This window comes from Rhinopithecus roxellana, chromosome 20 (assembly GCF_007565055.1).
Source record: "Rhinopithecus roxellana isolate Shanxi Qingling chromosome 20, ASM756505v1, whole genome shotgun sequence".
In the NCBI taxonomy this organism is placed as follows: domain Eukaryota; kingdom Metazoa; phylum Chordata; class Mammalia; order Primates; family Cercopithecidae; genus Rhinopithecus; species Rhinopithecus roxellana.
In genome coordinates, this window is record NC_044568.1 from 30535422 (window position 1) to 30549807 (window position 14386).

Below are 14386 nucleotides of genomic sequence, written 5' to 3' on the forward strand. Positions count from 1 at the left end.
GAGACACGACAAATATCTGTTAAGTGTATAAACAATGACAATACAATGCTTCCTTTTAAAAAATGGTTCATTCGGCTGGGTGTGGTGGCTCACACCTGTAATCCCAGCACTTTGGGAGGCCCAGGCGGGCAGATCACCTGAGGTTGGGAGTTCAAGACCAGCCTGACCAACATGGTGAATACTCATTTCTACTAAAAATACAAAGAAAAAAATTAGCCAGGTGTAGTGGCAGGCGCCTGTAATCCCAGCCACTTGAGAGGCTGAGGCAGGAGAATCGCTTGAACCCGGGAGGCAGAGGTTGCAGTGAGCAGAGATGGAGCCATTGCACTCCAGCCTTGGTGACAGAGACTCCATCTCAAAAAAAAAATAAATAAATAAAGATTCATTCTAGTAACAAGTAAATGCCATGCAATACCATTCAAGTACTACATGAGACTTAGAGAAAACCCAATTCAACCTATAGGAATGACTGTGAGGAGCTGGAGAGCCCGAATGGATGCCTGGGAGACCGGCAGGACCCAAGGAAAGCTGAGTCCTCAGTCACCCGGAAACTGCCAGGTAATCTGAGAACAGACTGGGTGCCACTGGGTGATCTTCCAGGAAAATAATAATTCAAATAGAGAACGCCCAAGTGAGAGATATGAAAACCGCTTCGCTTTTGATTTGGCTAACATATGGCCACACAGTAGTCTCAGCTATGATCTGTGCTTTCCTACATTCCTCGAAAAATCGACTGCAGACAATTCCACCAGCACATCTAAAAGGTAGGTGTCTTAAAAGGGAGCCACAAAATGAACATTCCCAGTTGGAATCTACTTCCAAGCCAACATTCTAAAGGCAAAAAGACTTTTTAGGTTTAATCAAAATAATACAAGTAAGAGCTTCTAAAGTAAATGTAAATGTAGAAGTATTATAGATCTGCTTTTGGTATTCTTGTGGTTGCTCTAATCTCTCCCCTTTTATTACAACCTCAACTGCCAAAAGAATCTTCCCAGAACTCCATTACTCCACTATTAAAAGTAATCATTCACCTAACTAGCATTTGAGCACCTATCTCCATAATCAAAGCCCACCATGTCCAACCTCATCTTGAATACCAAACACAACACTCACCCCACGTTCCAGGCTCACCCTGCTCCCTGCCTGCTGAGCTCTTCTGCCTCCTCTCCTCTTGCCACCCCAAGCATTTCCACGGTTTGTGTGTCACCTCCTTCAGGAAGCCTTCTCTGATGACATCACACACAGATTTTTCCTTCAGTCAACAACTTCGCATTAAGAACCTACTGTGTTCTTAAGAGCCCCTTATTTGAGAGCCCCTTCCTCTCAAATTTTTTCGGTTCACTGTTCTTTGTGACTTATACTTAATATTGTCTTCTTACTGTCCTATTCTACTAATATGCTACCTTATTATTATTATTATTTGAGATGGAGTCTCACTGTTGCCCAGGCTGGAGTGCATGACGTGATCTCAACTCACTGCAACCTCCACCTCCTGGGTTCAAGTGATTCTCCTGCCTCAGCCTCTCTAGTAGCTGGGACTACAGGCACATGCCACCACGCCCAGCTAATTTTTGTATTTTTAGTAAAGATGGGGTTTCGCCATGTTGGCCAGGCTGGTCTCGAACCCCTGACCTCAGGTGACCCACCTGCCTCGGTCTCCCAAAGTGCTGGGATTACACGTGTGAGCCACCTTTTTATATCCATGGCAAAAAGTTCTTAAATGTTTAATTTCCTAATTGATTCTTGCATGCGATCTTAACTGTAGTAGGTGGTTACCTTTAGGAACCCAAACTTACCCATCTTTTATACCCCCATCCATAGCACACGGCAAAGGGTGAAACACCTGGGTATTAATTGGTGTTAAATATGTTTTTCCTTTGTAAATCTCGTGATTTATGCTTTTGTGTCTTTCTTGGAGGTATAAAAAGTAAGAGAAAAGAGCTTAACACTTGAAAAATGTTTCAGTTGCCTGACATTGTCTTTCCCTACAATTGGTTGAACAAACATTTATTGAGTTCCTACTACACACAGAGACAGGCATAAACAGTCTATTATGGTAAGGCCTTGATCACGCTTGTATCTCCAGCACCAATCATTGTCTTTTGCACATAAACCCAATACATAGGTGTGGAATGAAAAAAATGAATGCAGTCTCCCTGACTGCAAGCAGCTGATATCTTAATGGTGTGGGGGTGAAGGAGATATAAAGGATGAACAAATAAATAAGGAATGTCATATCAGTGCGATAACCGCTATGGAGAAAATAAAGCAGGATCAAGAATACCACCAAGAGCCAGGCAGTTGTTGGCAGACCTGGAGACTCCCATCAGCGGGCGAAGCTGCCCAGCGTAGTGGCTAGCTGCTAAGAGGGCAGCCCGTGGGGAGGGTGCACAGCCCCGCCGCTCATTCGCTGTGTGGCTCTGGACGAATGGCTTCACCTCTCTGGCCTCGACTTTCCCATTCCCTAAAACCTACTTCATGAGGGGGGAGTCTGAGGAGTTGGTACTAAACTGTCCGTCAACCTGGCGGGCGCTGGGGAAACGCCGGCAGCGCCGCGGGTCGGGAACTCACCGGCGCGAAGAGCACGGAGAGCCTCGGGCTCCCTCTGCCGAGGTCCGCGCCTCCCTGCCCCAGGTCGAGCAAGGCTGAGCTGGGCAAAGTTTTGACCTTCAATGGAGGTCTAGGGGACCAGGGGCCGGCGCCCCTCTGTCTGCGAGGGCTGGCGGATACCTCGCAGGCCGGCGAGGGCTGGCGGATACCTCGCAGGCCGGCAAGGGCGCGGGGCCGAGGTGGGCGGCGCTTCCCGGGCGCCTCCGTCAGGCGGGAGGCCTCGAGGGCTCGGCCAGTTGCCCCGAGCGCCCTGCGCGGCGGCTGGGCACAGGCCGGGCACTGCCCCGGCGCCAGCCTCTCGGAGGAGGCCGCTGCGCAGCCACGGCAAGAGGCGCCCCCGCGAGCCCCCCGCGGACCCCGCGGCCCGCCGGCCTCCAGCCCTAACTGCAGCCGGCGGGGAGCAACGCCGTCCCAGGGCGCGAGGCCGCGGCGGGCGCGCGGGGCGCGGGGCGGGGCAGGGCGGGCACATGCGCACAGGCAGCGCGGCCGGCACGCGGCGCTCGCGCTCCCTGCTTAAATGAGACTGGGCGCCTCGCGCCCGCCACTTCAGTGGATCCCGCACCTGGGCCGCGGGCGGAGCTGCCAGCCACTCCCGCGCCGCGCGCCCGCACTCCTCGGCCCTCGGGCGGTCGATGGGACGGGGCGCCGCGGAGCAGGAGGCGGCGCCCGTCGGGGGGCTCGGGCCGCGCGGGAGCCCACCGGGGGGCTCGGGCATGGCGGGCCGCAGGACCTGAGCCCTACCCCGCGGGGAGGCAGCTGCCGGTCGGCGATGGGGACAGAGCGGGGCCACCGCCGCCGCGCCGGGCCGTGAGCGCCACCGCCGCCGCCACCACCACCTCAGCCCCTCGCGAAGCGCCGGGCAGCTTGGGAACATGGCCCTGGAGCGGCTCTGCTCGGTCCTTAAAGGTAAGGACTGGCGCTGGGGCCGCGGACGGCGCCCCCTGCGGGCCGAGGCTAGCGCGCCGCCCTGCCTGCGCCTCTGCGTCCCTTACCCGCGCCCGGGACCCGACGCGCCTCTTTGTCTGGCGGGGCTCGCGGCTACTCTGAGCGGACCGCGGGGCGCGCGCCGTGCCCGGCTCCACCGGCTCTCCGGGCGCGCCGCTTCCGACCCTTGCGAGTCTGGCCGACGTTCGCGGGGCGCGAGTGGGAAGGGGGATCGGGTCGGGAGGGTGGCCAGGAGGCCCGTGGGCCCAGGGGGCCCTCCGAGCGGCGCCCTGGCGCCGCTTCGGTAGAATTCCGCGTATCCCTTTGCAAAGTTGTGAGATTTCTGTCGTGGAGCGAAGGCCGCTGTTTCTCCAGATGTGATGGCAAGAAGTAATTCCACGCGAACAATAAAAGCCGCGGCCGTGACGTCGTGCAGCCGTTTTCGAAGAGCCCCGCGGCGCCCGCACCTCGCGGCGGGGAACGGGGCCGGCCGGGTCCCACCTGCTGCGGCCGCGGAGGCTGCGGCACCACTGCGGGCTCCGGGTGCGGCGCGCGGGCGCCGCGGATCCGGCTCGGCCAGGCCCCCGGGGAGCGCTGCTGCTCGGGCTGAGCCCGGGCGCTTCCCGGGACGCGGCGCTCCCCGGAACCGCGCTCCTCGCGCTCCCCAGTGGTCTCAGAATTCCCCGCCGCTGGTGTTCGGTTCTTACTAATTTGTTGTACCGGGAATTAAAACAGTTGGCTTGCCAAGAGCACAGAGCTCTAAAACACACTCCACCCGCTTTGCATTTCCCAGGAGGCGGTAATTTAGATGAAAATTTATATACATAGATAATTAGGGATGGGATACAAAGTTGCTCCTGAAACTCGGACTGAATAAATCGCCTTTTCAATTTTCAGAGGGAAAACAGCACCACCACTCAGTAAAGGACTTCCCTTTCCCCCCCTGCTGATTTAAATTGAAAGTTGACATGTTTGTAATGTCATGACATGTTCTTTTTTAAAAATATGAAGAGTACAGCTGAGGCGTTATTGACGGTGTCATGTATAACTCAGCATTGTATCTTAATATTTGTAGAGTGACAGATCATGGTGTTTTTCCTGCTCCCTAACAACACTTTCTTCAAATTTGTTTTATTAGAAAGTGCAGTATAATTTTGCTTTTGATTTTAATCGGACACATTATCTACTCTCCACTTATTCCTAAATTCGTAATTGAGATTCAGTAATTTAATTCCTGGAAAAGGAATGTTTTGTTTTACTCTTTCGTGATAAATCGTATGCACGCTAGGATTTCTGATCGTGCTGCTTATCTGAATTTTCTGCCGTTGTCAGATTGCCCCCTCACTACGGTAAGGTTGTCAGCATGTTACCGTGCATCCGAGAGCAGCCCCCGGATGAAATCGCGTAGATCTGTCACACCACTTTACCTGCAGAACTTGCTAAAATCGAGCTGGATAGGGTAGAGAGGCTGGTAGAGCCTCCTCCAATGGTGAAGAGATTTGCAGCGTTTCTGCCTTCGCCCTCGCCTTTGCCGTGGGTGCACACTGCCCTCTGTGGCCGTCGTGGTGAAGCGTTGGGTGTTGCACCTTTCAGGAAAGGATTGTGATGATGGCAGAGCTACGGTGAAAACAATATAGTGTCTGGCTTTTCTTTTTTCGGTGTTAGTCAGCCTACACTATTTTTACATGCTAGAGGATTTTTAAAGCTCAAGCTGAATTATTGGTTTTTTTGTTGCTGCTGTTGGTGGCGGCTTCCTAGAGAGAAAGCAAGCTATTTTTAATGTCTTCTGTGGTATTAACTTATAAATGCCAAGAACTGGTCTGGAAAGATTCAAGAAATTGTTAACAGTAGTTGATTCTAATACAGAAATCTAGGGGATTGAAAGACAAGAATGAAGGGAAGACTGGTTTCACTGCACACTCATTTGTATCACTTGATTTTTTTTTTAACCAAACGCATGTATAACCTATTTAAAAATCAATATTTTAATTTTTAAAAATTGCCTTTTAAAAAGGTACCGGGCTTTCCCATTACTAACTACTCATTGTGTGTCCCAAGGCATGAAGAAGTTTTCCTTTTATCCTATCAAGTGTATTGCTTCAACATCAAAGAGGTTCTTATCTGAAGCAGCTATTTAACATTTACATAATAGTAGATATTACCCACAGACGCCTTGTTTGGAATATTACGGTCAGTTTCTACTAAAATAAATCAGCCATAATGAGTGTGTGAGATTTTAAGTAGAAAGTAATTTGAGTTCTTTAAGATGCCCCTGATTATTCTTGTTTTACTTTCAGCCATTAAGACAAAAGAATAACCTTACTAAGCTTTTAAACGTTTCCTGTGTTGTGGAAACTAAATAATTCACTTTTAACTGTTTGTGATCACTCTAGCCCTCACAGAATTTGAGTTAACCTTCTGTCAAGGTTAACTAAGCATTATAGTCCCATGAAAATATTACATGAGGATTATAAATCCATTTTTGTTCTTATTCTGCACACTTGCTTCAGGAGAATCTATTCAACTCAGCGATCTTTAAAGCTGTAGAAACTGGTTAAATTTGTGTTGTAACAGAGCAAAAATATTCCTTGGCACTGTATTTAAAAATCTTGTCTGAGATGGTACAAGTATTAACTCCTGTTATTCATTCTTACATCTCACCCAAGAACGTAAACTAGTTATACAGAAATAAGTGTGGTACTGAAAAACTTGTCCTTTAATACTAAAGCCTTGTTAAAAATCAACTTTTTGGCTTTTTCTTCCAGGCTTTGGGAAGAACTGTTTCAACACTGTTAATTGAAAACTCTTATTAAGTAATGGTTTTGTTGTAGTAAATCCTCAACCGCAATCTGGTTTATCTTTCATTTTGAAATTAAAATCACTGTTTAGGAAAGACCCTGCATGACAAAACAAGTTGAAATCAAAGCCACTTTCAGTCCTTTTTAGAAAAGATAGAAAAATGATAGACTATAAATAAAGTTCATATCTGAAATTTTAAAACAATAGACTACCTCCTTCTCTTGGAGTACCACCCATCCAGCATGATCTCCTATCATTTTTCAACTTACGCTCCTATAGAATAATTATTGATACTTAGAAATACGTCTCCTTGAGGCACTGGAGATTCAAATTACTATGATCTTTGAGTTGGAAAGGAGCATCTTAAGAGGAGGTCTAATCCAGTGGTTTCCAAACTTCAAAGGAACTCTTGTGAGGAAGCACTTTAAAAAAAGGGACAACAGAAAAGAACAGAGTTGCTGTGATTGGTGGGAGGCCTTGCCCTCTCAATCACCTCCAACACCAGGGTGGCTCCAAGAACTGACACTTCAACGTGTTTGTTATATTGCTTCCAAAATTGCAGGGTATAGTAATCTGAAAGTTCAATCCTTTCTAATGAAAATGACATTAAGACATGTTGGTTTAAATGTGCCTGGAGTAACACTGGAAATTACAGTACTAGAAGATACCAAGTAGTCTTTCAAATATGACCTGATCATGTTAGAAGGTGATGGTAGTCACTGTGCAGTCAGGAGGACTGATGTGTAATTAAAATAGAGCTTACAAAAGTGCCATCTCAGATCAGCTCCACTAAGGAGGAGTTTGTCACATTCTGCAGGAAAGAGAAAGCACTTCTGCTACAGTTACTCTTTCTTGCTAAAGTGATTGGCATGTGATTAGCATATGTAGGCTGGAGTGATCCCAAAGTTCACCATCCATCTTTGTTCTTAACTAGTAAAGTATGATTGAGTTTGATTAAATTTGGGTACTTTTTTGTTCTTTGGAACATAGTTTATCAAAAACAAGTGACTGCCATGTCAAATAGTATGTGGACTCTAATTGAACTCTGTTCTGCTGTCATTATAGGAAATGGCAATGAGCAGAGGTGGTTCTAGCATCTTGTGTTGGATTTTAAAAGCCTTATGTTTACCACTGAGTTGCTTAACACAGGAAGATGTAGAAAGAGACTCATTTAATTACTAGCAAAGGTAAATTGAGCCACCTTGAGGAAAATAACAGTGGTGGCAGGGTATCTCAGGAGGATAGGGGGGAATCTCATTTCTTTTCCCATTCCCACATTTTAAATTTTTTTGTGCTGACATTTTAAAAAGCGAGGTCACATGTGTGGCTACTGTTTGTTCATCCAAAATGTGTGCCTGTCAGTTACTGTGCTATGTGTTGCGGATACAAAGAAGATACACTGGAGTCACGCTGAGTCACCCCCATGTGTTCATCGTGTCTGTATTGAGTACTGTTGAGGCCAGATAGCCTTTTAGGCCGTGGAGATGCATCAGTGAATCAGACAGACAAGGCCCTTCTTTCTAGTAAGAAGAGACAGACAACAAACAAGCCTCAAAATACCAGGTAATATAATAGTGAAATAAAGCAAAGCGAAGGAGAAAATGTAGCGCTTATTTAGAAATTGGAAAAGCCTCACAAGACCTGAACAACAGGAAGGAATCAGCCAAGGAGATTCTAGGCTGAAGGCACAGCTGGTCCCTAAGGCAAGAATTAGCTTGATGTGTTTTCAGTGATGGGAAGAAGGCCTGTGTTCTGGTAGAGAGCACTCGGAAGGCCAGAGAGACACACAGGCTCCAGGTCACACAGGACCTCCGAAGTCAGAGTAAGGGGCATGGATTTGTTCTAACTATAATGGGACTCTACTGGAAGATTTTAAGCAAGGCTGTGAGGTGATCTGATTTGTATTTTGAAAAGATCACTGCCTGCTGTGTACATAGTACACTATAGGGACTGTGGCAGAACCTTCCACTTGTCTGCAAATATCCGTTTAACTCTTTGTCAGTAATTCTCTGAATTTAACTGAGTGCATAGTTCCCCAAAATGAAGACTATTTCCCAGTTTCCTGTTGGTTTAGGTGACCATGGGACTAAGTCTAGCCAGTTAGATATAAGTAAAAAATGATGTGTGCAACTTAGGGGAATTGTTGGTTTTGTTGTTTAAACTTTTATTTTGAAATCATTGTAGATTATGGGCAAGTGTTTTTGTTTTGTTTTGTTTGAGATGGAGTCTTGCCCTGTCACCCAGGCTGGAGTGCAGTGGCACGATCTCGGCTCACCACAACCTCTGCCTCTCAGGTTGAAGCGGTTCTCCTGCCTCAGCCTCCCAAGTAGCTGGAACTACAGGTGCATGCCACCATGCCTGGCTAATATTTGTATTTTTAGTAGAAACAGGGTTTCACCATATTGGTCAGGCTAGTCTTGAACTCCTGACCTCGTGATCCGCCCACCTCAGCCTCACAAAGTGCTGGAATTACAGGCGTGAGCCACCGCGCCTGGCCCTGCGCAAGTGTTTTTAAAGAAAGTGTTTTTAAAGAAAGTTTTTAAAAAACCCCTTTATCAAGTCGTCATTCTTGCTGACTAAAATGCAAACATGGGAGCTATAGTGAAGATAGAATAGCTGGCACTCCAGCCTCATACTGGACCATAGGGTGACCTTGGAAATGTGCCTCTCACAGCTGGGTAATGAGACAGAAGGAACCCAGGTCCTGGTATTGATAGAGCCTTCATTCTGACGCCTGACTCCCTATGTCCAGCTTGTTCGCATGACAGAGCGATGTGTTTCTATCCTGTTTTAAACTGTTAGTTTAGGTATTTCTGTTACTCATGCCAAACCTAATGCTAACATAGAAGTGTGTGTAATCAGTATAAGAACAAAAAAAATAAAAAACAGAGATGAAGAGCTGTTGAATGATCAGAAGTGAAAAGTCTGAATGGTGTCAAGTGAAATTAATCTGGAAAGGGTTCCTGGAGAAAGCAGGTTTTAGACGGTGTACTTTCATGGAAGCAAAGAGGTTCAAGGTCCCTGGCAAGTGCAGATGTTCAGAAACAAGAAGTATTTGTTAGAGCCCTCATAAGAATAGCTAGTAGAGCATTCACCTCAAGTTCAACGTTTCCAAAATCGACTCAACTCCTTTTTGCCCACCCCTGCCCTGCCCAATCCATATTGGTCCAAACATGTCTCCTGCCACCACCAAAGGAGGGAAAAGGCCACCTCTGGCTGTTGCTTTCAGTAATCTGCCACGCTCCTGTTGCAGTGGTTCTCACAGTGTGGTCCCGGCTCCAGTAGCTTCTGTATCACTAGAGAATTTGTTAAAAAAGCCGATTATCAAGCTCTGCCGCAGACCCACTGGATCAGAGTCTCTGAAAGTACTCCCATCTGTGAGTTAATAAACCCAAGGTGATTATGATGCACATTAAATTTTGAGGACCACGATCACAGTGATTCAGTTCCCATACCTGGAAGCAGAAATACTGGTGGGATTTGCACATTTTTGAGCCTTAATATATACTACCAGATTAACCTCCAAAAAGTTGTGTCAATTTACAATCCAATGGCATTATATGAGTATGTCAGTTTCCTATAGCCTGACCAACACTAGAATCTGTACATACATATATATATGTATGTATGTTTGTAAGGCTGAATTTTTTGGGTTTTGGCACGTTTTTATGATGGTCTAGTCTTTTTTCCCCCAGTTATTATTAGTTTTTATTTATGTTGTCTGTTGTTAGTAAATGAAGGTGCTCTTCACCCCAAAGTATATACATAATTCACCTTTTTTTTTTCCAATTTAGTATTTATTTTTTGTTTTTAGCTTGAAGGTGAGGTCTATTTTTATTTCAAGGAATTAATATGTTATCCCAGAACCACTTATTAAATCCATCCTTTCACCAAGGATTTCAAATACCGTGTATATCATAATAAATTCTTGGGCCTGGGTGTGGTGACTCACGCCTGTAATCTCAGCACTTTGGGAGGCTGAGGTGAGCAGATCACTTGAGGCCAGTAGTTTGAGACCAGCCTGGCCAACACAGTGAATCCCCGTCTCTACTAAAATAGAAAGAATGAGCTGGCTGTGGTGGTGCATGCCTGTAGTCCCAGCTACTCAAGAAGCTGAGGCACAAAAATTGCTTGAACCCAGAGGCGGAGGTTGAGTGAGCCAAAATCACGCTACTGCACTCCAGCCTAGGTGACAGAGTAAGACTCTGTGTCGATCAATCAATAAATAAAAATTAATTCTTGGAGATATATATATCTATTTCTGAGCTTTTGATTTTTTTCCATTTTCTTATCTATAAGGTGCTGGAGAATAAGGACCTTGTCTATTTGGTTCATTGCCAACAGGAAGTGAATCACTACCTGTTAGACAGTAGGTCGCTGCATGTGTTTAACAGATCATCTGTTTCTTCCTATGTCATTACTACATTTTTAAAGTACTGTAGCTTTACAATAACTATATCATGTATTGTTTTTATTTATTTTATGTGATTTCTAAATTTTCTTTGGCCAATATAACAAAGTCTTCAAAATGAGCATCAGAAACATTTTGTTAAGTCCAAAAACAGGACCCACTATTAAATGTGTGGCCTATTGGAAAGACTCATTATCTTTGCAGCATTCTTTTACTACCCAGAAACATGTTACTGCTCTGTTTTATTCAGTGTATTTGTTGTTTATTTATTTTAGTTTTACTTTCTTCCCTTAATAGCTGTAATAATTTTTCAAGTAATTCTCTTGAGGTTTTTAGGTTTTCAATAACATTGAAATCTATAAATAATAATCTTGTCTTCTTTCCAGTATTTATTGCATTCATTAGAATTGCCACTATTAAGTAATAGTGAAAAGAATAAATGTGACTTTGATTTTTTTTTTTTTTTTTCAGTGGAAAGTAGGCCTTAAAACTGAAAGGCCTAGGAACAGGATTCTCTGCTTAGAGCTAAAATGACAGTGATTCAGGGTAAAAAGAGGAGGAATAAAGGGAGTGGCTTTGGGGATTGTTTAACAGCCTGAATAGCACCTATCTTTATCATCTGAGTGGCTTCATTTTAGGTCAGATCTGTACACAGGTTATTATAAGAGTAAATTCAACTCTCGAACCAGGAGTAATGTCATAAATGGTGGGCACTACCTTTCTCAAGCATCAAATCACAAGCAGTTCTCTGTACAATCAAATTGCAGGTTAAAGAGTTTAGAATTTTTTTGTGTGTGTAGATTTCTACCCTATAGGATTAGTGCCTTCCTATATACATTATCATTGAATTCAAAGTCTGAAGTATTCCTGTATTTGAGATATTATTGATCCTTTTGGTAAGAGGGAACAGTGGCACCTAGATTGGGGATAAAGACAGAACAAAGAACCACAGAACTGCTTCATGTGCTAAATAATGGCAGGGTTTAGCATTAATGGAATTTGTTTTAATATCTCAGCCTGATTATAACTCAAGCAGTATACAAAGACCTTGTTATACAACTCAGGAAACTGTGTTTATAATGATACAGAATTTAGAATGGATTAATAGTCACAACTGTATTACCAAAAACTGTATCAGTAAATCTTTCTAGCCCTAATTGCTGTGCAGATTCGCCCTATTCTTTATATGTCGTTTTTATATTTAGTGGCTCAGCTCATTTGGTCGATTGAGTTGTGAATAGCTAGTAATTACTCGAGAAAAAAGAAAACTGCGCAGCCCTCTAAATAAAGTGGAAAAGAATATAATAGGCTATTTGGCCTTGCAACTTTATTTTCAGTATGATTGTTCTATCTTACTTGTGTATTCTGTGCAAATTTCATAAAGCAGTTATTTTATACAGGCACATTTTTATTGGTCATTGTATACCATAATTGTGCAGGCACAGTTCATCCCTTTGCCATAGTTGCCATTGCTGTCTTGCCTTCAGTTTTTTGGCCTGTCTGCTGGCTTTGTGTGGTTATTTGCTTATAGATAGATTTGTAAATGTCAAACTGGTAAATAGTTACACCTGTGATTAAGGAGGAACGGTATACTGAGCACAAAATATTGACCAATGGCATATGATCTGAATGATATGGGGAGATAGTGTCTTCTACTGAGATAAATTGATACAAATGGTTGGGTTATTTGCTGAATTATCAAATACCATTACCTGACTTTTCTTTTTGATCATAAATCTTCTGTTTTAAAAAAATGTTTCACAACTCCATTCTTCTAATCAGATCTAGTGTACAGATGTGAAGAGTTAAAGATCTCAGCATAATGTGAGATCTTCAACTCTACCGTCAAAGAAAGGGAAGGGGGAAATTAATGTTATTGAGAAAAGACAGAGGAGACACAGAGGTCAGCAAAGATGTCAGAAACCAAGGATGAAGAGGTCAAATAATTAGATTTGAAGATGTGAACTGAATAACAAGAGCTACCTCTTAACCATTTCTACGTTGGTGACTTTGGTAGTAGACACCCAGTACATGCTATTCAGTGAACAGTGGTAACTGTCTACTAGCCACTTGCATTAGCAGACTCCTGCCTCCACTTCCCTCACCCCTCTCGTCCTGTAAGTTGCACTTGACTGTACATCTGAACCATGTCATTAGTTTCTCCTCCTTTCCCTTTCTACTGCCACCACTCTGCTTCAAAGATGGTAATGCAAACATGATCACCTTTCCTTCCCAATGGTCTTCTCTCTTCTCATTAAAAGTGTAGACTCCACACAACCATTAGGATTATTGGTCTAAAACACAGAAGTGATAACGCCATACACTTGTTTAAAAACCTACAAGGGCTTCTCATTATAGTTAGAAGTCCAAACTTTTTAGCATGCCATTCAAAACTTGTTACAATCAGATCTCACCCAACTTTTCTCTAACCTACTATACCGCTGTAGCCTTCCACTTGCCAACCACACTGTATTACTCAGAGTTCCCCAAAACCTGCTGTAGGTTAGAGCTCATGCCTCCATGTTTTTATTTTATTTTATTTTATTTTATTTTATTTTATTTTATTTATTTTAGTTTAGTTTTATTCTAGAGGCATGGTCTCACACGTTCACCCAGGCAGTAGTACGGTGGCACAATCATGGCTCACTGCAGCCTCTAACTTCTGGACACTAGTGATCCTCCTGCCTCAGCCTCCCAAGTGGCTGGGAGTATAGGCACGTGCCACCGTGCCTGGCTGATTTTTTTTTTTTTTTTTTTTTTTTTTTTTTTCATAGCGACAGGGCCTCTGGAACTCCTGGGCTGGAGCAGTCCTCTTGCTTCAGCCTCCTAAGGTGTTGGGATTTGCAGGCATGAGCCACCGCACCCTGCCCCCCATGTTCTTATTTAAGCTGTTTCTTTATCCTTCTCCTGGGCTCAAGTATTATAAGGTCCAACCACAGTATGCCTTCTTTTTTGGGAGTTTTCCTCATTCTATTTCCCTTAACCCCCAGCAGAATGGACCCTCTGCTTCCGTTATGCCTTCTGCATATCTCCTGTTAAACTCCGTTTCACCTTGTATTGTAGATTCAACAATACATTGATTCCTTGTGGATGCTGGTTTGTCCTAATCTCCATCATTTATTTAGCAGAATGCCTGGCACATGAAAGTACTATACACATTCTCTCATTTAATCTTCACAGCCACCAATGAGGTTGACCTGTTTATACGTCATCTGCATTTTACAAATAAGTAAACTGAGCTGAAAAGGCCTCACAGTTGGTAGAAGGCAAAACTTGAACCCTAGCCTAGATTCATGAAACTCCTTAAATCCACACTCTTAACCATTTTGCTCTATTTGTCTCTCCACACCTGTGCATCTTTGGTGCCCACTCTTCAGTGGATACTCTGTAAGTGCCTATTCACTGAATGAATAACTCCAGCAGTAGTTCAGGACAGACTGCCAGTGTGGTTTCCATTGAAAGGGAGAGTGTACCACCCATAAAAATGTGTCTTTAAATCTTCAAACCACATACACAAAACAATTCAATATGTTGTTGATTGGGTCTCAGAAATGTTCAACATGGAAAAAAGCTTCAGTGTTAAATACGGCTAGCCTTTGTAGCACAGAGCACAGCATAGTACTGCAAGATGATAAGACAGTT

The 14386-nt window shown here is 44.3% G+C and overlaps 1 protein-coding gene across 3 annotated transcripts in view; it reads left to right on the plus strand.

Annotated features, from left to right (window-relative positions):
• The first annotated feature begins 3101 nt into the window (after positions 1 to 3101).
• The window catches only part of NETO2 (neuropilin and tolloid like 2), a 62166-nt gene continuing 50881 nt past the window's right edge, over positions 3102 to 14386 (plus strand). The window contains exon 1 of one of the 3 annotated variants that reach the window (XM_030925699.1): positions 3102 to 3516. In XM_030925699.1, the coding sequence (XP_030781559.1) occupies positions 3483 to 3516 (34 nt within the window). In that variant the 5' untranslated portion in view covers positions 3102 to 3482. The remainder of the gene's footprint in view (positions 3517 to 14386) is intronic. The other 2 variants (XM_030925700.1, XM_030925698.1) reach the window with 2 other exon arrangements.